This window comes from Delphinapterus leucas, chromosome 14 (genome assembly GCF_059928025.1).
Source record: "Delphinapterus leucas isolate spDelLeu-1000000601 "Yukka" chromosome 14, BTC_Dleu_Yukka2, whole genome shotgun sequence".
Lineage (NCBI taxonomy): Eukaryota > Metazoa > Chordata > Mammalia > Artiodactyla > Monodontidae > Delphinapterus > Delphinapterus leucas.
Genome location: NC_143142.1, coordinates 27,335,360 through 27,360,597, shown reverse-complemented (window position 1 = coordinate 27,360,597; position 25,238 = coordinate 27,335,360). Strand labels below are relative to the sequence as shown.

Genomic DNA, 25,238 nt, shown 5'->3' with positions numbered 1-25,238 from the left:
TTTTCTAACTGAAAAATGGAGCAATGCTACCCCAGCAAAGGGTTGCTGGGCAGGGGGGTTGGCCTCCAGGGTTTACTGAGGAGAGGAAGGGCGTGGGCCAGGCAGAGGCGCACCCCGCATTCCCAGGCCTGCGGACCAAGCCCTGCCCGGAAGCTGGCCGCTGGGGGACCCCCAAAAGCCTCCAGTCCGGGCCGCCACGCCCTCAGCCCGCGCTCTTAGACGACTCGGGCCGGGCCGCCATTCCCGTCGCCGCCTGCAGGGGCCGCCGCCTCTTTAGAAACGCGCCGCCTTTGTCCTGGTCGCGCGGCGCCGCTGCACCGGGCGGGCTGAGCGCCTCCCGCGGCCCGGCCCGCGCCCCCGGCCCGCGCCCCTCCCGCAGTCCCGGCCCGGCCCGGCTCAGCGAGCTCAGGTGGGCGCCCCGCCCGCCGCCAGGCCCCGCCCAGGCCCGCCCCCGCCCCGCCTGGCCCGGCCGGCGGGGACCCGGCGGAGCGCTCGCGCGTCAAACCACATGATCCCATAAAACATTCATCCGCTCCCGGCCGGCTGCCCTCGCCTCCGCGCCGCCGCCCGACAGCCCAGCCGACCGGGCGGAGCGTGCAGCCTCGTCCCGCGGCCGGGCCGGGGCCGGGCCGGAGCTGCGGCGCCTGGATGCGGACCCGGCCGCGGGGAGACGGGCGCCGGCCCCGGAGCGACTTTCGGTCCCCGACGCGCCCTGCCCGACCCCTAAGATGAAGAGGGCGTCCGCCGGAGGTGAGTGCCACGCCCGGGCCGGCCGGCGGGGACCCGGGCGCCCCTCCCTGAGCCGCGGGGCGCGCTCGGGCTGCCGAGGCTGCGGAGGGTTACCGCGCGGCCGCGAGGCCACCGCAATGCTGCCCGGCCCCGGGAGGGCGGAGCCCGCGGCAGCAGGAAAAGTTGCCGCTTCCCTGGAAAGTTGGCGGCGGCGGCGGGGCTAGTGTGGGGGCTGCTGGCTGGAAGGGTGGGGTCCTGCCTCTGATCGCCCGGCCGCGAAGGGGTTAATGAGCAGGTCTGAAGAAACCCGGGTACCGAGCAGAGGTGGGGGGTGTCCAGCCGCCTCCATCCTCGACCCGCGGACTCAGCTCAGGACATGTGGTTTTTCTGGGGTTAGACCGCAGCAGGATGAATGGGGGCGTTGGCGACAGTAGAGGGCGTGGGGGGCGGGGCTGGCCCAGAGCTGTCCCCCCCAGGGGGCGGGCGAGGAGAGGCGCAGCCAAGCACCCCCTATCCGCAGCCTGAGGGTGCCTGAGAGCCCCTGCGGGCTCCGCTGAGGGGCACCAGAGGTGGTGGGGCTCCAAGCACCCCCTCCCTGGCAGCTCTCATGGGACCCTTCCCCCCTACCTGGTGTGAGGTGCTGGGGGTGACCTCCTGTAGGGGGAGTTGGACATGCCTTCCCTGGAGGGTGCTCCCCTCGTCCCCCCCCACCCCCCCTTGCCCCAGGGTGCCCTGCTTATTTCCAAGGTGCCGCAGGCTGCACACGTTTCTTTGCACGTGCACATGTCTACAAGGGCTGCACAGTTGCACACCGCATGTGCACATGCATGCCAGGCTGCCCCGTGTGCACGCGTACACACACACACACACACTGTGGGTGCACATCCATGTCCTCGCCCCCGCCTGCTCGCCCACGGCCATGCATGCACATAGCGTGCCTGCTGTGGTCTCCACACTTGGCGCACGCTGGGTCCCCTCTGAGGAACCCATTCTTGTGCCTACATGCACGTGTGTTAAGGGGGAGGCCCTGGGCAGCCGGAGCTCAGACGGGTGAGAAACCGGCCACAGGATCCAAACCCCGTGTCCGGGATTCTCCCCTCCCAGCCCCCTGGGGCTGTGTGTGTGTGAACTCGGTATGCGTCTGCACATGTGTCTCTGTTCGCATGACCATGTGTGCCTGTGAGCATATCGGCATGTGTCTCTTTGCCTCTGGACGTGGGTGCCTCTGTGTGCCCAGGCAGCCCGTGGCCAGGTTCCACCCAAATCTGTAGCAGGGAATGTGTGTTGGGGGCCCAGTGCCCCAGCCCAGGGTGTGAGGCCAAAGGAGTGTCTGATTCCTCCCCGTCCCCCCAGGCTGGGGCAGTGGTGGCTGATGGGGGCTGGGACCCACCTAAGCAGGGGAGGCCCATTTCACACCTCCAGGTCAGCACCGTGACACACAGGCCAGACCCCCGGCATGCTCTGCAGTCTGCCACTAGGTCCAGCTCAGGGTAGGTATATGCCCAGCCCACGGCTGACCCAGGGTGACCTCAGGAAAGCTCTGCCCCCGGTGCCTAGGGGTCTCCACGGCGAGAGCCTTCTTGATGAGAGGTTCTGTGGTGTGTCAGCTGCCTCAGGTGCTGTGTGCAGGTCTGAGGTAAGGGTATTGGTGACTCGCTCTCACTGTGGTGAGGAGGACCCCAGGCCAGGGCTCAGAGAGGCAGGGCCACACCACCTGCTCTCCCCCGCACCCATCAGTGTCCTTGTCTGTAGAATGACGACAAGTAGGTCATCCTTATAGGCTTGAAACAGAGGGGTGGGTCCCACGATGGGGTGGGCAGTGGGGCTGGCCACTCCCCTTTTCTAAGCCTCAGTCTTTCTATCTCTAAAGTGGGTATCATCACTGCTCCCACTTCTACTCCAGTTGAGGTGAGGAAGGAACCAGGTCCCTGCAAGGCAGAAGGCTGTTCACAGACCCTGATTCCTGGGTGTGGGGTGGCAGAAGAAGAAGGGCCTGGATGTGGGTCCTGGCTCAGCCACCGATAGTGGTATGACCTTGGGTGTGCAGTTCACCCATGCCTTAGTCTCCTTACCTGTGACATGGTCAGTAATTGGGCCTCCCTCAGGGGTTGTTGGGGACACTTAAAGGGTGAGGCCCCCACAGGGCTCTGACCCCAGTGCTTCTGCGTTCAGAATACTGAAAACACCACCACCCTGCCCCACTCAATGGTTCCCACACAGGGGAGTCCCCCTGGAACCCTTGCACTGCCAGCTGGACCCTCCCTCCTAACCATTTGCAGATGGGAAATAAAGGCCCATCGAGGTCACTGGGGAGTTGGAGAAGGGGGTGGGCAGGTGGGGAGGCAGGGAGGGAGAGAGGGCCCTGTGGGAGGTGTGAAGTGGCCACCGATGTGTCCCCCACACTGGGGCAGCATCTTTACTCTGCCCCTTACCAGCTGGAAGCCTGCAGAACCCCTGACCCTTGGTTTCCCTATGTGAGGACTAACGGTCAGCTGGGGGCCCTTAGGTCAGAGCTGGCTTTCTCCCTGTGGTCATGGAGGAGAGCCTGGCCCAGGGGGTCTCAACAGCCAAGAGGGCTTGTAGGGGGTCCGTAGGAGATGTGCTCGGGCTCTGGAAGGCAGGGGAGGCTGAGGGCTGCCCCAGGTCCTTGGTGGGACCCAGGGTTTGTTTGCTCTTGCTCATTGTGAGTGACGGGCGGTGAGGGGCCCGATGTGTGCAGCTGTCCCCACCCCCACTCTCTAGACTCCGACCTCACCCTCCCTCCGCTGCCCTCAGGACAGCCGGCACGCTGGGCTGGCCCCTCAGTGCTCCCTGCCCCGGCCTTGAATTCATGGCTTTGTGGCATGGAGGCCTGTGGCAGCTGGGGCAGCACCAGGAGGGGCCCAGCTGGTGGAGGCAGGAGGAACTCACCCCCACCACCCCAGGGCTGTGTTTCCTGCTCTCCTGGGCCTGTAGCCAGAAAGTCTCCGTGGAGACTCAGTCTGTGCATCCAGAGAGGGGTCAGGAGCATGGAGAAACAGTGAACTGAGCCAAAGGAATGGGAGAATGGGGGTCTCAGTGAGCATGGGGAATAGGTGTGAGTGGCACTCTGGCCCCCAGGCCCCATCCTGGGGTTCCTGACGGCTCTTGGCCCCGCACAGTCAATGAGGTTCAGGCTGCCCTGTGCCCAGGGCTCTGACCTCTGACCCCTAGGCCGGGCTGCCTGACCTTCTGTGGCCCATCTGCTCCTGCCCCTTCCAGCAGTCCATTCCCAGATAACACGTTTGCTTTCAGGAAACTGTTCATTCACTCACTCACTCGCTTATTCCTGGCCTGTCAGACTCCCTCTGAGCCAGGCAGGTGAAGGGATGTGGTCCTTGCCCACCTGACTTTATAGGACTAAATGCTTTAAAGGACAGGTGGCCATGGAGCTGAACATGGCAGCCCAGCCAGAGCAGCATCCGCACCCCTGCATCTCCTGGTGCCGTTGCTGGATCGTGTGGGCCCAGCCGGGTGTCTTGTGCTGCAGTTTCTTCTTTGGTCGCTGTATTTTAAACATTTTGCACGTCGGAAACTGTTCTTGTGTATCATGGGTTTGCGGGTGTGTGTGGAATCCCTTCCCGAGGATGCGCCATCATTTATTTATCCAAACCTGCCTCGGCCTCTCACACTGCCCGTGCTTGTGCAGCTGGACAACCAGAGAAGTGTCCCTGGTGCAACCCTGCTATGTCCCCCGGGGGCGTGGTCAGGTGCCCCTCCCCCAGTAGGAGGCAGGGCCTGATCCCAACCCTTCCCAACCTTTTAAGTGGAGCGGGGCAGAGCCCTCGGGCCTCTCCCATCCCTGGGGTTGCATTTCTGCTACTCACAAGTGAAATCTGTTTCCTGGCCTTCATCAGGAATCTGGCTCTGCTGCTGGTCCAGCCCTAGTGCAGCCGGCGGCGGCGCTTTGGGGCTGTCTCTCTCCTGCCCCCTTCACTTAGCCTCCGCCCCAGCCCCGCAGTGTCCTGACAGTCCTGTCTCCTAGTGGGCCCGCTGCCTCTCCCTGCCTGGGGATAGAGAATGGGCCATGGCGGCCCAGTCCTACAGCCTTGTTAGTGCCCCCCTGCCGCCAACCCAGGGCAGGAGGTGGAGCTGAAGGGCAGGGCTGTTGGAAGCCCTCCCAGAGGGGGAGGGGCCCTGGGGAGGAGCTGTGCTTGTCTAAGGCTGGCCCAGGTGGGCCTGGCAGGTGGTGAGCCCCGGCCAGGCCCTGGCACGTGGAGCTGGGCTGATGGTGGCACGGGGAGCCCAGTAGAGGAACCGGGGTGTCAAGAGCTGACTCAACTTTGTTCAGGCAGCCTCCTGGTGCCCCAGGGGGATGCTCTTTGGCCTAACGCCATCACAGATCATGCTCCATGGAACTGAGGTTCCACGGAATGTTGGTGGGGCTTGGACAAGTGTTTCGTGGTCAAGCGAATTTGGGAATGGCTGGGTAAGAGGTGTTGACAGAGCTCCTTTACCACCCCTGTGTAACACACTCAGGGTCTAGTGTATCCAGTAACCTATTTTGGGAAACAGTGGCTGAGGTCCTTTGGAGGGCCTGGGTCCATCAAGGGCTCCAGGGTGGGTGGGCCATCCCACACAAATCCTGCAGCCAAGCACCTGGTGGGTGGAGGGACCATGCTCTCCTGGCAGCAAGGCAATGTGCAAATTTAACCTTTGGGTTTATGGCTCTATTTCTTTGCAGCAAATGTCACGGGAAATGTCAGGCTAAGGCTGAAGCTGATGGGTGAGGGGCCCATCGAGGAAGGGGGTGGAGTGCTGAGGGGCTCAGGCCAAGGCAAGGCTCTAAGTCCCTCACCTCCTCCCGGGAGCCCTCTCAGATTGCCCCTCAACTGCTTGGGCCCAGCACCATGTGCCCGGTCTGTCCCAGCCCTTGTGACCTTGTTGAGATGTTGCCTTTATTTACCTCCTGCCAGAGCCCAGATGGGGTGGGCTCAGGGACCTGCCAGAATTCTCCCTGCCCTGAAGTCTGGGCAGCCGTTGGATCAGCCTCTGCAGTACTGGCTTGCTATGTGACCTTGGGCAGCACTGCCCTTTCCTGGTCACCAGAGACCTTGTCCGTAATCCACGGCTGTCGACCAGAGGTGGGATTCCCACTCGATGCCTTCATGGGTGGGAAAACCCTCTGAGTCTGAGGTGTGTGGGGTGCTGGGCTCTGGGGGTGGTGGGGGTGGGTGGCTGGCTCATGGCATCCTGTGGCAGCTCCAGGCACATAGTAGGTGCTCAGTATATAGGGAGGGGCAAAGAGTGGACATGGTAGGTAGGGGAGGGCTCGAGGCCGGCAGGGAATCCACAGCCCCCAGACTTACTGGCCTCCTGGCCTGCCTGGCAGGGCCAGCTCTGAGGCCTTAGCCTGGCCTGTCATGGAGTTGTGTCTGGCCCTTGCATCCCAGTGGTTGGTTAGCAAACGTTTGTTGCCTCCTGGCTGTGTGCCAGGCCTGTGCAGCTGAGTGGGGGTCTCAGGCTCCTAGGTTGCCCCCGCCCAGCAGCTCCACACCACTTTCCCTACACGTGCTGCTCTGCTCCACTGGGTGTCCTGGGTCCCTCAGATTCAGCCTGTCTGGTGGTGATCGCCCTTATACCACCTGCCCCTCCACCCCCTACAACTGGGCCCAAGGTCCATAGTCCTGGCCACCTCCCTCTACCCTTCCCCAAAGTCCAGTATCAAGTCTGACCCCTCCCTGCCCGTCCCCTTTTATCCCTCATCAAAGGTCTGCTGTGGACTAGCCCCCTTCCTGGGCCTGTGGCCTCAGACACCCATGTCTCCTTGCCCACCATCTCATCCTCCTTTCAGGCTCTGAGATGCTTTCCTAAAACATGTTGCCAGCCAGGCCCCTCCTGACTGAACTCTCCTGTGTCTGCTGCCCGATGAGGCTTGGACCAGGGGGTCTGGTTTGGGAATGTCTCTTCCACTCTGGCTCCCTGGCTCCAGTGCCTGGCACGCACACCTGTGTCTGCCTCCCCACGTCCATGTCCCTGAGTGTAGCTCGGGCCTGGCACTGGTGTGCAGGGAGCCATGAATGGTAGGGTGGCCTCAGGCAGTGCCCTGAGTCAGCTCCCAGGGTCGCAGGAGCTGGTGGTCCTAGCCCTCAGGGTTGGCCACTGGCCATCAGGCGCAGGCCTGTTGCCCAAGGTGGCTCAAGAGGGCGGTCCCCTCCAGGGCACAGGTCTGGAGAGAGAGCAGAGGTGCCAACCTGTGGGGGAGTTGCTCTAGCCGAGGGCCGATGGGGCTTGCATTGGGAGCCCAGGACTTCAGCCCAGAGCCAGCTGTGCATCTGGCAGGCCACTCACCCTCTGAGCCTCCATGTCACACAGGAGATTGCGAAGGGGGGTCAGTGGTGAATGATGCCCACGGGACAGCCCCTGGTGAGGGCTTGACTGTCCCAGCTTCTGGGGCTCCTTCCCATTCAGGTGGGACCTCCTGCCCTGAGCTGGAACTTGCCGTGGAAATAGAGGCTGTGATGGGGCCTTGTGGGGCCCCCATGTCCCAGGGGCCTCCTCAGATTTCCAAGTCCTTCCCTGCCCTGGGGACATCATGGTGGCACTCAGGCAGGTGTGTGACGGGTGTGGGCCCCACTGTCCTCTCTGGAGGAGGAGCCTCTGCTGAGCGCATAGGAGGAGCCCCTGTTGGGGCCTCCCTCCCCCCACCAGCCCTTCTGCATGAGGTCCTTGCCACCCGTCCCAAGGGGGGGTCTGTGACCTATTAGTTAATGCCATGGGGACCCAAGTGAGAAATGGGGCTGGGGGGACATGGTGGGATGGGGGTGGGAGGTGCAGGCCCCAGGCAGGGCCAGCGACTGGGGGAGGGGAAGTTGGGGCCCTCATGGGGTGTCTGCCTTTCTCAGTGAGAGGCGGAGGCCCAGTGGGGGCCTGGGACAGGTGGGTGCTGAGCTGGCTGCGGTGCTGACTTGGAAGGAGGTTCAGGGTCTCCCTGCTTCACCACGTGGGTGTGAAGCCTTGCCCCACAGCTCACTTTGCACCAGCCTTCTGGTGTGGCGAGAAGGAGGCCAGTATTCCTGCCCGGTCCTTGGGCAAGATGGGAACTGGGCAGAGGGAGGGTGGGCCATCTGCCCCCTGAGTGGCCTCTGGCCCAGAAGCATCTCCTGTTCCCAAAGATATGGTTGGAAGCAGAATTCCAGAGAAAGACCAGTCCTGGCTGGCCACAAGGACGCACTGGGCATCAGAGTGGTCTCGGGAGGGCTGTGGGTCCCAAGGTCACACAGGACACCCCGTACCCAGCTCTCTCACCTGCCTCCACAGCACACCCCAGCCAGGAACCTGCGAGTGGGCTCTGGTGTCCTGGGCCACCCTCACCCTTCCCAGAGCCCTGCTGTGATCCCTCCCATGCTTTCCACTGCCTCGTCCCTCCCTCTGCCCTGGCTGAGGCCTCCCTGCTCTCTCGGGACATGTCCAGCCCCCACTTGTCCTCAGAGAACACAGAGCTAGCCAGTCACACCCGTCCAGCCCCAGTTTCCAGGCTCCCCAGGGCCTCCCAGAGGATGAGGCCATGTAAGGCAGTGGCTGGTGAACCTGGTGGGGACCATGCTCTTAGATCTCCTTGGGGGCTGAGGCTGTGACCCTCAGGGCCATCTGAGGAAGCAGCAGGACTGTCATGTAGCCCTGGCAGTGAGCAACCCCCATCCCACTGCGTGGGGACTAATGGAGGGCGGAGGGGGGGCCTGGGGCTGGGGTTCCTGAGTATGGCCTAGCAGGTGACCTCCCTCCCTTGGGGAGGGCCCTCCTCACCCCTGGTGGGGTTAGCCGTGCACCACAGTGCACAATCCAGGTGTGGGTGTGGGGATCCCTGGACAGGTCCCTGAGGGCCACTGGCTTCCACCTCTGTTCCCCTGCAAGTGCTTTCTAGCATTACTTTCAGGCCAGCCCCATGCCGGGCAGCAGGGACCTCGAGATTCTTGTGACATATTCAGCCCTCCAGGTCCCTGGGAGACACCCCAAAGCCCACTAGGTACCCAGGGGAGAGAAGTGAGGGCGTGGGTGCTGGCAGGCTGGTGAGGAGCCTGAGGCCTGGGTCCCCCACTGGGCCCTCACCGAGGCCACCCTGGGCCTACGTCTTAAAGAGGCCCTGGAGCTGCTGGCTGAGGGGGAGGGGGCTCCTGGTGTGAGCAGAAGCCCAGAGACTCCGGGACAGCCCAGTGCGTGCGCCGGGGCCCCTGGGGTGGGCTCAGGAGGCCCTGGGCAGCAGGGTGGAGGGAGATGGGGTTCAGATGAGGAGACTATGGGACCAAGAGGGGTGCAGAGGGAGGGGTTCGGGGAGCTCGGGCTGGAAGGATGGGGTGGGGGCCGCAGAGGTGGATGGTGGCGTGCCCCAGCAGGAGGCCAGCCCACTGCTCTGTGCTCCAGCCATGTGACACGTGGCCCCTGCATTCCGGCCATGTCCAGGCTGTCTTTCATCTCCCTGCCTCAGCCCCAATTTCTGTCAGGCAGAGGCTGACACGGGGACAGGTGTGACAAGTGTCTGGCTTCCTTTTCGAAAATTGGCAAAAGAAAAACTCTCCCCATAAAGATATTCCATCTACACACCTCCTGGATGTCACCGAGAGGGCCCATCATGGCTGAGACAGATGGTGGCCCTAATGGACTCTATTCTTCACCTGCTGCTGGAGTTGTGGCCCAGCCCCCAGGCTGGCCTGAGGCGGGTGGTGGTGGGATGGGGGGGTGTCAGTGCCTCTACGGAGCCCTCCCGACGCCGTGGCTGCCTCCCCTGACCCCCAGATCACAGGAAGCCTGATACAGCAGGACCATCCTTGTCAGTACAAGGGGCTCTGGTGGGGCAGTATGTCCGTGGGGTGGGTGGTGGGAAATAGGGAAGTAGGGCTGTAGGCCTTCACGCTTTGACCCCCACAGCTCACTTCCTGCCGGGTGGCCAATGTGGACTCTGGTGGGTTCACTGTCCCCACGTTGCCCCGAGGCCCAGGTGGGGTCAGGCCCTGCCTGGCATGTCATGCGCACAGGGCCCCTCAGGCCTAGCTGAGGCCCCTTCCCTGCCGAGAACCCTTGGTGGGAGCCCAGGGACCGAGACCCCGGCCAAGCTCCATGCACTCTGCTTGTTCGCCTGCTCCCTCAGTGGCACCCTAGGGGCTAAGTCCAGATTTCGGGGCAGGGCTGTGGTTGGGGAGGGGAGTAGGATGTGCGTGGTGGGACTCTGGGAAGAAGAGCCTTCCGAGGGGGGTGTCTGGGAACAAGGAGGGGGTGCTGCCTGAGCTCAGGTCAGGCCAGGTCAGGTCAGGTCAGGTGCCATCATGCCCTTGGTAGCTGTAGCTTAACTTCCCCTCCATCGGGGGGACGTGGCCCTTGCCAGGGGCAACATGAGGTGCTCCTGTGGGGTGGGCGGGCCGGGCATTTCCTGTGCATCCACTGTGCACACCAGGCCTGCGTGAGCTATGTGGCTTCAACACCCTGTGAGGTGGGGCCTGTCGTCTGCACTTTTCAGCCAAGGGAATGGGTTTGTAGAGGTTGGGAGACTGGGCGGGGACCCCACAGCACGGGGCTCTTGAAAGGGACTCCCACTGCCTGGGGTTGGCCTCACCCACCCTACCCTGGGCCAGCTGCCCCATCCAGTGTCAGCACATGTGACCAAACGGAACAAACTAAAAACTCTTCTGATTTTACCAGTTCATGTGCATTGTAGAAAAATCTGGAAAAATATACCGGAGTTTTAAGAAATTTGTTGTACTAATCAGCTGAAGCTGTCATAGCAAAATGCTACAGACGGACACTCAAACCACAGAAATGTATTTCGCACAGTTCTGGAGGCTGGAAGTCTGAGATCAGGGTGCTGGCAAGGTCGGTTCTGGTGAGGGCTCTCTTCCTGGTTTGTAGACGGCCGCCTTCCTCACGTTGCTCACAGGAAAACAGGCTCTCAGGTATCTCTTCTTATGAGGGCACTAATCCCATCATGGGGCCCCACCCTCACAACCTCATCTAAACCTAATCACCTCCCGAGACCCCACCTCCAAATACCATCACATTGCGGGTGAAGGCTTCAGCATATGAATTTGCGGGGTGGGGCACAGACATTCAGCCTGGAACAGACGTGAAACTGCCCTTGGCATCAGGCACTGCTGCCTCGCCCTGTGGGGACGTCAGTGCCCCATGGACTCTCCTGGGCCTGGACACCTTTGGGACAGCCATCTCCACAGCCTCACACTTCTTACATTCACGTGACGGACGTTTATGGAGCATCTCCTGTGCCGTCACCAGCCCTAGTCCTGCCCCAAGGAGCCCACGGCCCGGGGGTGCAGAAACAAGCAAGGCAAACCTGCCAAGTTGACCATTGAGGTGTGGGGCAAAGGGGGCACCTGGCAGTGGACAGAGGTGGGGGTTTCACGGACCCTGGGAGTGATTTGTCAAGTTCTCAGACATAGCCTCCCCCTTTTACAGATGACAGACCCGGCTCTGAGAGGCGGAGGTTGCTCACCATGCCTGAGCTGAGCAGGGCGACGTGTCTGGGCTGGGGTGACCTGGCTCATGACGGGGGCAAGCCTGTGACCAGGGAACAGTAGGAGGGTGGGCGAGAGGCAGCTGGCTGCCTGCCCAGTGGGTTGCTGGATTTTTCTGATGCATCAACAGAAGAGGTGCAGGGGCCTGGGACACGGGGTGCTGCTCTGAGCAGGCGGGGCCTGTGAGGGCCGTGGGCACCAGCCAAGGGCACCCCATTCCCTGCGCGTCTGCTTCCTCCTCCACACCGGGCTCCCCTGACCCCGTGGGGCCACGCAGTGAGGGGTCAACTTGAGGGAGGCCTTCGGGGTGCAACCCTTCTTTCCTTGGCTCAGTGGTTATTGAGCACCTGCTGTGTGCAGCCCCTCACAGGCCATCTGCAGGTGAGCAGGCCGAGGGCCTTCCAAGGGCACTGGGTGGGGAGCAAGTCTGTCTGACCCAGGCCTGGGCTCGCACTGGGGACACTTGTGTGTTGGGCTGAGTGAGAAGGGAATGAGGATGTGAATTCGTTAGGGAAAAGGCAAATGCCTTCATCAGGCTTGGTGAAGTCAAGCCATGCCGGCCTGGGTGGGGAGGCAGGGGAGGCCAGTTGGGCGCTGGGTATGTCCTCTGTTGGGTGAAAGGCTGGGCTGCCTGGGTCCTCAGGTTTACACAGGGGGGATGAGTGGAGTGTGGCCTGCAGATGGCCCCCTGCCTCCTGATGCCTGGCCACGGCAGTCCCCAGCAATGCCTTGGGCCTTCAGGGACTCCTCCCCAGCCTGCCCGTTCCTCTGCCAGGGGGCATCGGTGCCGTGGGTCCAGTGAGGCGGGGGGTGGGGTGGGAGAGGCCATGCTGGGAACCTGTCCCGGGGGCTGGTGCTGAGGAAATGAGGCCACCCTCCCAGCCCCGCCCCCAGGGCAGCCGACCCCCTTCTGCTGCCAGGAGCGCCTGGTGCATCAGCCTCAGGAAGTAGCCGAAATACACTGACCTGCTTTTCCAGGAGGCAGCGGCGCGCCTGGTCCTCCCACCCTCACTGGTGAGAAGCCGCCAACAATTTCCATCCCAAATTGATTTCAAATAAGGAAGAGTTATCACACACAATCATATAGGAATAATTTATCACTCGTTAATAAAAGAGCAATTACTTATTCACGTCACCCCTGCCTGCGTGTCATGCATTTGGATGCAGAAACGCGATTGGGGCTCTCATAGAGGCCAAGGTCAGGGGAGCCCTCCCAGGGGCTGCAGACCCCTACCCGAGGGCCCGGGTTTATCCGCTGGATCCCCTGCTCCTGGGGGTCCCCAGTCTGGGGTCAGGGTGTCGGATCTGTGACCCTGGAGCAGGCAGGGCTGAGGAGGGACAGTGGGAGGGGCTGCCTGGAGGTAGTAGGACTGTGAAAGGCCCAGGGCACACATGGATCTTCAGGTTGGAAGCTGTCCCTTCAAGAGCCTGGATTTCAGAGGCCCCTGGAGCCAGGAGCTTGGAGCGTCCCTGAAGGCTGGGGGCGTCCTTGGCCACCCTTGGCTGAGCAGCCGCTGAAGAGCAGCCAGACGCTGGGCTGAGCACCAGGAGGCTTCGAGAGCTCTCAGTCCCGCTTTCTCTTCCTGTACCTTGGAGACGCCTGCTGCTAACCCACGTTCGTCTTCACCTTCTGGCAGATATGCTTTATTTTCTTCTTTTTATTTATCTCTGTTTCTGAGATTTCATTGCCAAGTATGCAGTCTTTTTAAAAAGATAACACTGTGGTCGGCCATATCTTGCTCAAAGTGAAAGCTTGCACCCAGCCCTCAGAGGCTGGTCTGGGGCATTGGTTTGTAGCCCTCCTCCAACCCACCTGCTGTTGCCATGTTCCCTGTTTTTCCAGGTGGTTACCTTCACATTTCCACGTCTCCTACCCCAGCCCCCTCTTCTCCAGCACACTCCCCAGTGTGGCTGTCTCACTACCGACAGTTAAATTCATAACCAGTGTTTCCTAATCCAGGTCACATGAATGCTTGTCACTGCCTGACTACAGGGGTGACCCTCTTGCTCTCGTCTGGCTTTTTGTTTCTCCTGGAGTTTACAGTTGACTTTGTCTTTTTTCTCTTGTCCCATATGCCACCCTCATGTGCTTACTCTTCTCTGTGTCAGGCATTCTACTGGGTGTCTCGTTTTCCCCAGGGGAAGTCTCCCTCTAGGCCTTTGTCCTGCTGTCCCCTCCTGGGCTGGGCATGCTGTGGCCCCCTCACAGCTGCCCCTGACTGCCTTTCATCACCCAGTGTTTCTTGGGGTTCATGTTTATGTCCTGTTTTAGGTGAAGCGCATTCCCAGCTAAACATCTAAGGAAGGCACAGTGAAGAATCATTCTGTGAGCCCTTGAATGTTAGCAAATCTATTCAAGCTGGATTGGCCCAGTCCAGAATTCCAGGTTGAAAATAGTTTCCCCTCAGAGTTTTGAAGCCGTTGCAGTTTTGTGGTCTTCTGGCGTCCAGTGTGCTGTGGAGAAGTCTGCTGCCATGTTGCTGTTCCTCTCTTGACCCCCAGAGACCTGAAATCGCACTGTGAATGTCACGTGTTATGCCAGGCACTCACCCAGGAGAGCCTTCAGCTCTGGGAGATTTTCGGGTATTATTTCTCTGATAACTTTTTCCCTCTATTTTCTGTTTTCTTTCTGGAATTACCTAAGACAGGTGTTGGATCTGTATTTGTCTTCTGAATCTCATCATTTTTTCCCTGTGTCTCTTTTTGTTTTTCTTTCTGGAAGACTTCCTTAACCTTGTTTTCCAACCTCTCTATTGATTTTGGGGATAATTTTAGCAATTCTATCTTTAACTTCCAGGGACTCTTCTAGTTTTCTGATTGCTCCTTGTTCATAGCACCCAGTTCTTGTTTTAAATCCTCTTCTATCCCTACGAGGACACTGATTAGATTTTCCCTAATTTTTATCTATTCGCTGCACTGTCTCTGCTTCCTCTGGAGGCATTGCCACGATTGTCAGCATTGGCACCTTTTCCAGACACCTGGTTTTCTGGTAGCGTTTACTAGGGAAGCATGGAAGGTGGCGGGATGCTCTGCTGAAAGCGGGGCTTGTCGACTGGCAGGTGTGGGTGGTCAGGCAGGAGCTGCTCTGGCACGCCGGAGGCCATGGTGGAGATCCTTCCTCTGGACGTTTCTCCGGGGGAACAGCCTCATCACCCTGCTCCCTAACCCCTCAGCAAGTACTGCATCACTGTCCTGGGTCTGGGGTGGGATGAACACAGGTCTCTGCCACGGGTGGAGGGTGGGCACAGAGGGGCCCGCCGAGTGTGCCAGTGCTGCGGGAGGAGCAGCAGCAACTTGTGAGGCCATTCCATCTGTGCTGGGCTCCACGCCTGTCTCCGAGCCTCCTCCCTCCACTGAGGCTGAGCTCGGTGGAGGCAGGGAGGTTGCCCTAGGTGTGTTCGCAGCATGGCCTGGCTGCCGTGCCCTCCTCCCACCCAGACGCAGCCTCTCATGGACAAAGCAGGGCTACCATGCCAGGCAGGAGGGGCCTCAAGACAAGTAGAGTGATCAGCATGGCTGCGGGTGCCACCTGTGAGCTGTGGGCCTCTCCTGCCTGGGCTCCTCACCTCAGACAGGGCTGCCCAAGGTCAGAGCGGCAGAGGCCCCACACCAGTCCCTGGGGAGGCAGGGTGTTGGCCACAAAGCCAGAGCCTGGGTGGAGGTGCTCAGGGTGGGTTCCAGGCTGGAAGCATCTTGGGGCCCCGGGGAGGTGGGTCCTGGCCTGTTGTCATCCTCATGTCACTGCTGTAGAGACAGCTTCCCCAGCCTCTTGGTGAGGGTGTACAGAGCTGGCATCTGAGCCCAGGGCTCCTGAACCCTGGGGTCCACCTCGGGCAGCCCATGGAGCAGAAAGCTTGGGCCAAGGATAAGCCTCTCTGGGGGTCAGAGAGCCCAGAGCATGTGTTGGGGAGAGGGGCTCAGCAGCTCACCTGCTGCAGGGGGGCTGCTTCCCCTTTTTGTTATCTGGGTCACTTGGGGCTCAGGGCCTGCCCTGGTCACTTGATGTGGCAGGAGGGGGCTCTTGGACCCCGTTCCCTGGTCTTGCTGGTTCCCTGTGGTCACCACACCTTGATAAGGCTTAGTGCCCTTGTCTGAGGAGTGGGGTTGATGGTCATCTCCTCATTGTGCTGTGGGATGTAGCGAAACCACCAGGAGTGAGGGACATCTGTGACTTGGGCGTTCCAGGGAGGTGAGGGCCCCATCTCCCCCAGCTCTCCCCTCCACTGGTGCTTGGTGCTGTGTGAGGCTGAGATGTCAAGGTGGATGGACAGGGCCTCCCTGGGAGACAAGCTCGACCAAGAAGGCCCTCATGGCCTCAAGGCACTGCTGCTGGAATGCTCAGGGCTGTCTCGTGTCTGCCCAGCGCTGTCCACCCACTCACTCACCTCTGGGCTGGTGGGGGTCTCTCCTCCTCAGGACCCTACACCCTCCTCTTTGGCTCTGTGGCCAGGTCACACAGGGGTTGGCTCGCTGGCCCACTAGCATCACACTGTCCACTTGGCTGGGAGAAGGGGACACAGCAAGTCAGTTTTGACGCACTTCCCAAGATGTTAGGATTCAGGCCTTGGCTGACAACTCTTCCCATTTAGGAACAAACAACAAAGGTGGGACAACTCTGTCCAGGAAAGGAGAGAGGCACTGGCGTGCAGGCCGCCTTGCCAACAGGCTTCCCCGGACCATCCTGTGGACCCACGGCCCCTGGATGCAGTGACCTCAGCCGGTGGTGACTCAAATGGGAGCATCTCAGGCTGAGGGTCCTGGGCCCTGCACTTGCCTCTGGCCAGGGGTGCTCAGCAGACCATGCTGGTCCTCCCCACGGTCTCTCTTGGCGAGTGCTGCCCCCCACCCTCACTCTCCCAGCTCAGTTTCAAAGCCCCCAAGCACCCTGCCCATGTTAACCCCTTCTCGGGGCCCAAGCCACCCTGGTCAGGAGCGTTTGCGAGAACTCGGCTCTCCTGGGACAGCGAAGGTGGGCTTCAGTCCAGCTGCTCCCTCCAGACAGGGCTAATGCGCAGCGGCCCAGAGGCTGGATGGGCTGATCCCCAAGGGTGAGCCGTCGAGGGGCTCCGGAGACCTGCATTTGTCTTTCCATAGCCAAATAGATGCTGCTCAGGCAGAGGCCACCGCCTGCCTTTTCGGTGATGCTGACAAGTGCCAAGGGCTCGGGAACACCTGGGAATGTGCCCACCCGTCAACTCCCGCCACAGAGGAGAGCAGAACCCCTCGGCCTGGCTCCTGGCTCCTGGCTCCTGGGTGGGGCTCCCATGTCTGCCAGCCTCTGCACAGCAGCCCCTCTGCTGTTTGGCTGGCTCGCCTCTGTGCCCTGATCACGCAGGCCCCAGCAGCACAAGTTCCAAGAGTGCGTTCCTATTGTGTGTGCCCATGGCGTGCACACCCCCACCCCGAGTGTGCACCCCAAGCGTGGGCTCCTGCACTGCATTTGCCCTGTTGGAGGCTGCCGTCAGGGCCTCACAGGAATGGTCAGCTTCATGTTGGCGGTAGATGCAGGGTCCCGGGAGGAGTGTGGGATGGATTGCGGGGAGGGCAGGACCCATGTTGGCCCTGCCAGGCTAGGCGTCCAGTCCTGGACAGGAGCTGGCAGTGGACGGGGATCTGGGCAGGCGGGTGGGCATGGTGGTAGGTGTGTGGTGGTAGGTCCCAGGCCCTGGCACAGGGAATGCCCCTTCTCTGAGCCTCCCCGGGGCAGGGGCATGTCGGCCACTGGCCAGTTTCTCATTAGCATCCTCTGGGGACTCGAGCCTATACTGGCTGCCGGATTGAATTAGCCTCAGGACCCTGATGAGCTGGTCGTGGAGACAGAATTCTCCAGGTAATTAGGCAGTGGGCGTTTGTTGGTGGCCTGATGGAGTGGGGGGTTTGCTGGGTGTCAGGGGGACAGGGGTGTCCAGCCTCTGAGGGGAGGAAATGCTGGCTGAGTCTCTGCTGCAAGTGTGGGTGTGGCCTGCATGGGCAGGGTCCTGGGGCTGGACGAGGCTTCAGATGCTGGTGTCATGAGCCCTCCATGTGGGGCTCCTGGGTGGGAGCCGAGGGAGGTGGGCTCTGGGTGAAGAGCATGTGGACTGGACAGGGCGAGGCTCCAGAGCCTCCAGGCTGGCAGCCTGGCCTTGGCCAAGGATGGATTCCTGAGGCCTGCTGGCTGGGCCCAGTGTCCTGCCCATCAGAGGCTGTTCTTGGACCCGCACCCTGGCAGTGAGCTCCAGGGCTCCTCCCTTGACGCCTGCCTGCTGTCCGGGGCCAGCTCAGGGCTCTTTGGCCCCTTCAATTCCCCACGTGACACCTGTGGTCAGCCCGCTCCTGGACCACATGTGTCACAACCAGGACCACATCCCGACCACAGGGCGCCCCCTGGGGAACACGCTAGTGGGTGGGCTCTGCATCCAGGGCCTCCAGCTCCCAGGCAGGCCAGACCCTCCCCCGCCACTCTCTGTTTCCTTGCTTTGTAAGGGCCCAGAGCTGCCTCCCAGGTGCTGTGTCGGCTGGAAATTTTGGGTTCCAGGTGGGGCTGATGGGTGAGGTAGGGGTGGGGGAGCTTTAACTTTTTACTGCCCAGCAAGGCTTTTCAGCAACTGGACACCACAGGGCTGGGAATCCGACCGGCTCCTGGGCTGTGAGCAAGAGACGCCCCCCATCCCCCACCAAGCCTCATTCCCTCACCTGTAAAACGGCTAAATACACTAGCCCCCGGGAGAGCTCACCAGAGAGAGGGACCTGGCCTGCTCACCCTGGGTCCACCCGTGCACAGCACAGTCAGGAGGCCAGCTCTGCCCACAGTGGGCCTCAGTTTCCCCCACTGCACGCAGCTTGGCCTGGTGTTTGGAACTGCTCAGCCCTGTGTCCAGTACCCTCCTGCCACGGTAGGTCACCTTGCCCATTATCCACCTGGCCAGCCCGCCCTGCCCTGCCCCGCAGCTGCGCCCTGAAAAGATCAATAAGGAGGGGGCCTTGAGGGGCACAGCCGGGCAGGGAGCTGGTAGCCACACCCCTGGAGATGCAGGGCTCTATTGAGGGTGGGCTGCCTCACGGGGGCGGCTGCCACCCTCCTCCCTGGCACCTGAGCCAGAGAAGGGGACCAGGAAACGCCCTGGCCACGTGTGCTGCCGCCGCGCATGTCTATGCCTGGAGGACGGACGGAAGGTGGGTGGTGAGTATGAGAAACAACGATGACCAAGGGGGGACAGATGGACGACGGGGGTGGGTGGTGAGCCCATCGCGAGTGGGGGGCTGGCAGGGACGGGAGGGGTATGGGTGCAGCCGTGACGGGTGCCTTGACCCTCTGTGGTGTGTGGACGCCACTGGCTCCCACCCCCGCTCGGAGCTATTTCTGGCCTGGCTGTGCTGACTATGGCCTCCTGTTCTGCCTTGTAACTGTGATCTGTGACATGACCCTTCATGGGACGTTCTTGGTGTTCGAGAGGGTCCTGAGCAGACTGATGTCCTAGCTATGCTACGGCGGTCTGGCCCCTCCACAGACGGCTGACCCCAGCCTCCAGGGGGGTGTGCAGCAGCTCAGAACCTCCTGGGAAACGTCCCCTCCCAGCCACCAAGAGCACAGGAGGGAGCTGCCCACACTCTCCTGCCGTGGCCACATAGTGGCCGCTCTTCAGGCTTGGGCTGGATGTCCCTCCTGCCCCTTCTGGCAGCTCTGTGGCTCCTTCTCTTGCCCACCTTTCCTCCTGGACCGGCTCTGAGTGGGAGCAGGCCATGGTTTAACTGCTCACTGCCTCGGTTTCCTAATCTGTAAAATGGGCTCACGACACCAAAAATAAAATTGATTCTTACGCAGCTCCAACTCACGCCTCATTATATCGGCTGGTGGACCCTTGTAATGACCCCCAAAGGGGATGTTACAGCCACCCCATAGCCGCAGGGAGGCATAGAGGCCCGAGGGCACTGAGCCCGTGCTCTGGGCTTCCAAGGCTGCCAGCCCTGTGCCATCTCTTCGGCCTCGCTTGTCGGGGCAGAGGCATCCCCTTGAGACCTCAGGGGAGCTGTACTCCTGCAACCTCAGCCCAGGCTGGGGGGCCCCAGGAGAGGCAGGGGCCAGGGAACACACTGAAGACCTCCCCGTGCCTGCAGCCTCCAGCACGCCCTGTTTCTGAGCTGCTGACCTCAGCAGCCGCCTGCCCGCTGCCCACTGGCTCCTGTGGCTGCTGGTGACTCCCCAGAAGCCTCCGCCCCTCCTGGCTCCCCTCCCTTCTGCTCCCCTCTCCTGCTCCCTCTACCTTCCTCCCCACCCCCTGCAGTGGCCAGGAGCTGGATCAGGGTGAGCAATGCAGATGGCCTTCGAGGCCACACGCAGGCCTGATGCCCCCCAGCCTCCTGGGCCTTGTCAACTGGCCCAGAGGAGAGACCCTGAGCAGAGTCTGGTAGCTGTGCCCCCACCCCCAAGGCTGGAGTGGCTGGTCCTCCACCAACCATAGCCCTAGTGCCCCTGCCCCAGCTCCAGAGCAGACCTGGGCTAAGGTGGGGGCTCCTAGCCGTGACCCAGGGGTCCCCTCCATGGGGAGGGCACTAGAGAAAACCCCTGACCCGTCCATTCTGTGCTGAGGCCCGAGGAAAGAGGAGGGATGGTGGGGGAGGGGCCGGCTTGGGTTTGCAGGAAGCTAGCTGAGGGGCCCGGTGGCTTGGTGTGGGATCAGGACCCTGGTGTGGCGTGGTGTGCCTTGAGATGATTTCTGTGTATGAGAGCCGGGCGGGGCAGGGCTGTTTTCTCACCCTGTGTGTAGGAGGCAAGCTCCCACTGGACCCGGTGAGGCTGGGAGTGACTGGGAGGTGGGGCCAGGGGAATGGGCCGCTGTCTGGGGCCAGTGAGAGGGTTGGGGGGAGAGAAAGGAGAGACAGGTGAGGCAGGGTGCAACCTGGGGGCCTCTGATGAGTGGGCAGGACCAGCGAGTGCAGATCTGCAGGCCAGAGAGGCCTCAGGCTCCGGACTGCAAAGCCAAGGAGGATGGGTTGGGGGGTGGGGGAGGTGGGATGAGAGGATGGGCTGGGAGGACAGGCTGGGGACGGGGCGGGGGGACGGATGGGGAGGACTTTTAGGGTTGGGAGGGATTAGGTGAGCAATAGGGTCCAGGGGGTGGGGCCAGGGTACACCCTCCCACTACCTGGTGAGGTCTCCAGGCGTCTGCTGTGAGAATGAAAACATGACACAAAGTTGGGTTTGATTATCTCATAGAAAGATACCCCCTCTGCTTGCTCAGCAGAGGGGTTGCCATGGAGACCAGCAGGCAGGCCCCAAGGGGGCCAGGCTGGAGCCAATTACTGTGGCTGAGGCGAGGAGTAAGCCCACCGCCGGCCGCTATGCTGACAGCAGGGCCTGTGCTGAGGGACCGACCATCAGAAGTTGGTTTCCAAAAAGCAGTTGCCTCGGTGAGAGGGGAGCCATGTCTTCGTGCCTGTTGCCCACTTCCTGGCAGGGCCGAGCCACATGGCTGCTCTGCCACTTTCCCCCATGCGTGGCTCAACACTGGTACCTATCTCAGGGCATACATAGAGTGGGCACGGCCCCAAGCCCATGGCTTATAGCCTTCTGGGGGCCCTGCTTAGCGACAGCTGGAAGCTGGAGGAGCCGGCCAGTTCCAGTGGTCAACTGACCCCAACCCAGCCAAGCTCACAGACCATGGCTGCAGGCCTGGGAGCCAATGGTCAGGGTGCAGTGGTAACAGTGCAGTCGGTGATGTGGTGGGTATGGTCATGATGGACGGCCGCTGGCAGCCAAGTTGGTGGTGTGGCCCAGCCCGTGGTGGTGAGGTCCAGAGTCTGGCCTGATGAGTAACTGGAGCCCCACCTCACCCTGCCCCAGATTGTCCTCTGCCACAAGGTCTCGGGAGCAGGAAGTACTGTTTTCATAGCACAGTCACATCCCGTGGCAACAGTGAGATGCCTTGGGAGCTGGCTTAATCAGGCCCAACTTTCCAAAGGAGGCCCATAAGGAGAGAGCCAGTAGAGGATGCCAGCAGTTTAAATAGAACAGCTGAGATGCCCCCTCATGGCCTCCTGTGGGCAGCCAGCCCAGGGAGGGGCACCCAGGGCTTGGGCAGGGGGTGGTCCTGGGGCTGCCATGTCCCCAGTAGCCAACAAATGGCCCAGCCTCGGTGGCCACCAGAGCACAGGGGACAGAGGAGGCGCCTAGGCTGTGGGGACGGTGCTCCCAGTACCTGAGGACCAGAGTCTGGGAGGGCGTATTCCTTGTGACCGCTGGACATGCCCGGCTTGCTGGGCCTCTGGGCTTGGGGCAAGCGTCTGCACTGGCCCTGGCAGAGAGGACCTAGTGGGGGTTCGGGGCCCAAGGTCATGGTTCTGGGTTGGGGAAGCTGGCCTGTGGGCCCCTCCTTTCTCCCTCCTGGCTCCAGCCCCAGCACTTAGCCGGTCTTATGTCTGCAGAATCCTGCTCTCAGCTGACTGCCAAGGAAGGTGTTAGCTGTCAACGCAGGTGTTAGCTGTCAACGAAGGTGTTAGCTGATAACTCAAGTGTTAGCTGATAAGCCATAACCCTCCCAGGGGGATTCACATTTTACTAGACTTACTCCTGAAGGCGGAAAGAACTTCAGCATTCAAAGCGGTGGCTCTAATGGTGGGATGATAGGCAGGGAGATTATTATTGGGCATGTGGCCCTGCTGGTGAGCCCAGCCTGGATACAGCACCCCAGGAGGGGTCTCCTACCTGGTCTAGGTCTTTGGTGAGGCCCTGAGATGGGGGAGGGAAGAGGGGAGCTGCAGCCCCCTGGGCTGGGGCGGAACCTGCTGGGAGCGTGTCTTGGCAGGAGGGTTGGGGGCAGCTGGACTGTGCAGAGATTGGCCGGGAAGGAGTAAGCTCCTCGCCCAGGGAGGAGACCAAGCAGAGAATGAGGCCGAGGGGAGGAGGCTGCAGGAGGTGTTCTGAGCCAGGCCAGGAAGCAGTAAGCGGCAGTGAGGAGGGCATGTGCAGGAGGGAGCAGCCTGCCTGAGGGGCTCACGGGGCAGGACTGCAGTGCCCCCAAGCCCTGGACCTGCCTGCCCTGCTACGCCTGCCCTCAGGGCCTAGGCTCCTGATCTGTGATGGCAGAGTTGCTCTGGAGCCTGGGGCTGCTGTGGCAGTTTTCTGTGTCCTGTTGGTGGGACCAAGACTCCTGCAGGAGGGCCACTGGGGCTGTGGCTCCCAGCTTCACCAAGGCCCCTGCAATTTCTTGGTTAAAGGACAGCTCCCCGAGGTGGGGAGGCTCCCTCAGAATCCAGGCAGGCCTTGGCCCCAGGAGCTCTGGGGGCCTGGGCAGGGCACCAGGTCTGAGTCACAGCCCCACCCTTCCTGCAGCCCGAGAGGACCCTCTGGGAGGGCTGCTGCGGAAGCTGCCAGGAGGCAGGCCCGGCCATGATCCTTGGCCCAGAGCTCCTCTGCATGAGCGGAGCTGGCCTGGTGCTCCAGTGTTTGCCGGGGCCTCTCTCTCTGCCTGGCCTGTGGGCTGATGGGACAGGGACAGGCTGGGTCAGTGCTGGGACGGACAGGGACAGCGGGCAGGCCCACGGGGGCTCTGTGTTCACTGGAGTCCGAGAAGGTATCTGCAGGTGTGCATGTCCATCCCAGGAGGCCTTCACTTGGGCCTTGGGGGTGACCTGCTAACCCCGAGTGGCGGCGGGTGCGGGCGTGTTAGCTCGTGTGTTTGAGTGCCAGGCAGGGTGACGTGGGCGTCTGCAGGTGACGCTTCCTGGTGTGGAGCTTTCGATCCCTTGGAGAGCTGTTGTGCAGCAGCTTCCACCTGGCGGGTGGGGCAGGGATCACAGCATCTGAGTTCCCAGGGGCGGCAGCATATCCTGGGCCCAGCCCCAGCCCCTCCTGCACAACCCCAGCCTTGCAGGAGCCCCTGCCCACGAACTGCCCTCTGCTCTGCCCACAGGGAGCCAGCTGCTGGCCTGGGTGCTGTGGCTGCAGGCGTGGAGTGTGGCGGCGCCGTGCCCGGGTGCCTGTGTGTGCTACAACGAGCCCAAGGTAACCACAAGCTGCCCGCAGCAGGGTCTCCAGGCCGTGCCTGCCGACATCCCGGCTGCCAGCCAGCGCGTCTTCCTGCACGGCAACCGCATCACATACGTGCCAGCCGCCAGCTTCCATGCCTGCCGCAACCTCACCATCCTGTGGCTGCACTCGAACGCGCTGGCCCACATCGACGCTGCCGCCTTCGCTGGCCTGGTGCTCCTGGAGCAGCTGGACCTCAGCGACAACGCGCAGCTGCATGCCGTGGACCCTGCCACGTTCCAGGGCCTGAGCCGCCTGCACACACTGCACCTGGACCGCTGCGGCCTGCAGGAGCTGGGTCCCGGCCTGTTCCGCGGCCTGGCTGCCCTGCAGTACCTCTACCTGCAGGACAACGGGCTACAGGCGCTGCCCGACGACGCCTTCCGCGACCTGGGCAACCTCACGCACCTCTTCCTGCACGGCAACCGCATTCCCAGCGTGCCCGAGCGCGCCTTCCGCGGCCTGCACAGCCTCGACCGCCTTCTGCTGCACCAGAACCGTGTGGCCCGCGTGCACCCGCACGCCTTCCGGGACCTCGGCCGTCTCATGACACTCTACCTGTTTGCCAACAACCTCTCTGCACTGCCCGCGGAGGCCCTGGCACCACTGCGGGCCCTGCAGTACCTGCGGCTCAATGACAACCCCTGGGTGTGCGACTGCCGGGCGCGCCCGCTCTGGGCCTGGCTGCAGCAATTCCGCGGCTCCTCATCCGAGCTGCCCTGCAGCCTGCCCCCACGCCTGGCTGGCCGCGACCTCAAGCGCTTGGCCACCGCTGACCTGGAGGGCTGCGCTGTGGCCGCCAGACCGTCCCGTCCCTTCTGGACCGGCGGGCCTGCCGATGAGGAGCTGCTGGGGCTGCCCAAGTGCTGCCAGCCGGACGCTGAGGACAAGGCCTCGGTGCTGGAGGCCGGGAGTCCGGCCTCGGCTGGCAACGCACTAAAGGGACGTGTGCCGTCTGGTGACAGCCCGCCAGGCAACGGCTCTGGCCCACGACACATCAACGACTCCCCATTCGGGACCCTGCCTGGCTCGGCCGAACCCCCGCTGACCGCGGTGCAGCCTGAGGGCTCCCAGCCACCGGAGCCCCCCACCACGGGCCCTCGCCGGCGGCCAGGTTGTTCCCGCAAGAACCGCACACGCAGCCAGTGCCGTCTGGGCCAGGCGGGTGGCGGGGGTGCCGGGGCTGGCGGGGCTGGCGGGGTGGAGGGCTCAGGTGCCCTGCCTGGCCTCGCCTGCAGCCTCGCCCCCCTGGGCCTCGTCCCCCTGGGCCTTGCGCTGGTGCTGTGGACAGTGCTCGGGCCCTGTTGACCAGCCACTGAGCGCAAAGCCTCTCTCAGCAGCCAGGTGTGTGTACATACGGGGTTCCTTCCCACTGCCAGCCAGCCCCGGGTGGCAGGCCCTCCCAGACGGCGCCTCCCGCCTGCCCACCCGCCCGTCCCATCTCCACCCCGTCATGTTTACAGGGCGTGGTCGGGGCGTTTGTTCCAGAACGCCACCTCCCGCCCAGATCGCGATATATAGAGATATGCGTTTTATTTTACTTGTGTAAAAATATTGGACGATGTGGAATAAAGAGCTCTTTTCCTAAGCTGTGGCCTCTCAGGCTAGGGGTTGCTGTGAGCCGTGAGAGGCAGGTGGGCCTGGAGGTGCAGCCCTGCCCCCATCATGGCACAGAGTCCCAGGAAGGGAAGGCAGCTGCCTGGTGGTATGGCCTGAGCTGCAGGCAGCTCGACCCTTTTCAGCCCAGCACTTGTGGTGGCCATGAAGACTGACCTCAGTGTGCCTTGGCTCCCTCCCTCCCGGCTGGGCTGACAGCGGTGTCTGAGAGAGGTATGTGTCCAGCACAGACCATGCCCAGCCAGACAAGGCTGCCTCTGTGGGGACATCTGCTCTGCGGTCACACAGAGTCCCTAGAGGTCCCAGCCTTCCAGCCCAGCTTCGGCTGCCCCCCTCTCCCATGTGGGTTGAGGTGGTCCCAGGAGGAGCCTGAGGTCCAGGAGGACGCTGTGCGGGTGGGCTAGGGT

At 62.3% G+C, this 25,238-nt stretch overlaps 1 protein-coding gene across 2 annotated transcripts; it reads left to right on the top strand.

The window, feature by feature from the left end:
• Positions 1-463: 463 nt before the first annotated feature.
• RTN4R (reticulon 4 receptor) lies at positions 464-24,782 on the top strand. 2 transcript variants are annotated; one of them, XM_022551353.2, is made up of 2 exons: positions 464-750; positions 23,099-24,782. In XM_022551353.2, the coding sequence occupies exons 1-2, from the start codon at positions 729-731 to the stop codon at positions 24,520-24,522; spliced, it is 1,446 nt and encodes a 481-aa protein (XP_022407061.1). In that variant the 5' UTR covers positions 464-728; the 3' UTR covers positions 24,523-24,782. The 2 variants fall into 2 exon arrangements, with proteins under 2 accessions (XP_022407061.1, XP_089750993.1); XM_089894867.1 differs by lacking the exon at positions 464-750 and adding an exon at positions 19,643-20,872.
• Positions 24,783-25,238: the final 456 nt, after the last annotated feature.

What these genes read in the sequence shown, in the direction of transcription:
- RTN4R (XM_089894867.1), top strand. Translation starts at nt 20,743, where the DNA reads ATGGCTTATAGCCTTCTGGGGGCCCTGCTTAGCGACAGCTGGAAGCTG. An exon ending in TGCAGGCCTGGGAGCCAATG is followed by an intron (nt 20,873 to 23,098) that starts GTCAGGGTGCAG and finishes CTCTGCCCACAG; the next exon opens with GGAGCCAGCTGCTGGCCTGG.